We start from the raw sequence: 1,317 nt of genomic DNA on the forward strand, positions 1-1,317 counted from the left end.
TTGGGTTTCCGAAGCAGTACCACTTCAGAAGTAGATTCCCCAATCTTCCTTCAGAGGAGTGGCTGGTAGGTTTGAACCACCAGCTTTCTGGTTAGCAGTCAAATGCCTTAGGCACTATGCCACCTGAGCTCCTATTATTTTAATGAAAATGAGTTAAATTATCCCATCAAAGAGTTAGGAAAGATATATGAAGAAAGTTCAACTAATATAAATCCACTCTAAAAGGATACGAAGGGAAGATTTTACAGGAGCTTGCTGCTGTTTCAGGAATCTCTTACAGTGCTTTAAGACCCAGGAAAGATGATTTTCTGCACCATCTTTTAACAGGTTGAGGAATTTGCCATATCTAAATTAAAACATACAAACATATGAAATGAAAAATACTAGAATCTGCATTGCAAACTCAATTATTAAATCCATCAGAGTATATTCCCCTTGAAATCTCAAGATTTTAAGTTTTCAGATTTCCACTTTTAGCATAACTAGGTTATATAGAACACTTAGGAAAAATGAATTCTTAGTATATTTTCCTGATGATGACTATATCTGGATAAACTCACTGCCGTCGAGCCGGACCCAACTCATAGTGACCCCTCCTTGGGTTTCTGAGGTGATATGTCTACAGAAGTAGTTGCCCAACCTTCCTTCTGAGCAGTGGGCAGTATTGATATAGTAAATACTGGTAATTTTAAAGAAAGAAGAAATAGTGACAAGAGAACAAACTTAGACACCCTATAGATGAGTTCTTGAACTTAATCTAAAACATGAAATGCTGATAGGTTAGATTTATAGAATGTGGAGTCTAGAAGTAACTTCAGAATTCATCTAGTTCAAAGTTTTTCAATGGGAGTAGCCTTCCCTCAAGAACCACTTTGGAAATTGATGGGCGCATTCTAAATGACATTGCGGGGGTACCTAATAGTATTTAGAAGACGAAGGCCAGGTGGTTTGACATGGAACATGGCCTACATAATAACAACTTGCAATAATATTTGTGCTAATTAAAAATCTATTTCTAATTATCTGATCTAATTCTATTTCTCATAAAATCATAAAACACTTTTTTTTAACTGTATTTTAATATATAATAAATGGAACTACATCTAAAGGGAAAACACTACTTCATTTTGTCTGAACCTTACTAAGACTTGTTCACCATTTTGGAAAGTCACCTTGGAAAAGATAACACTGACTGTGGTATCTGAAACACCAAAACAAAAACCTCATCAGTCTGCATTTGTAGCTGCTATAGTCACAATGATTCTACATATGTGTTGTTGTGTTGTTATGTGCCATCGAGTCAGACCCGACTCATAG

General features: G+C 35.7%; 1 protein-coding gene across 1 annotated transcript in view; it reads right to left on the reverse strand.

The window, feature by feature from the left end:
• TBC1D32 (TBC1 domain family member 32) overlaps nt 1-1,317 on the reverse strand; it is a 350,348-nt gene that overhangs the window by 43,630 nt on the left and 305,401 nt on the right. Inside the window, exons 28-29 of the mRNA XM_042782292.1 lie at nt 1,138-1,201; nt 231-346 (exon numbers count right to left, since the gene is read on the reverse strand). Coding sequence (XP_042638226.1) covers nt 231-346; nt 1,138-1,201 — 180 coding nt within the window. The remainder of the gene's footprint in view (nt 1-230; nt 347-1,137; nt 1,202-1,317) is intronic.

This window comes from Orycteropus afer, unplaced genomic scaffold (assembly GCF_000298275.1).
Source record: "Orycteropus afer afer isolate SDZICR_OR568_19922 unplaced genomic scaffold, OryAfe1.0 scaffold00286, whole genome shotgun sequence".
Lineage (NCBI taxonomy): Eukaryota > Metazoa > Chordata > Mammalia > Tubulidentata > Orycteropodidae > Orycteropus > Orycteropus afer.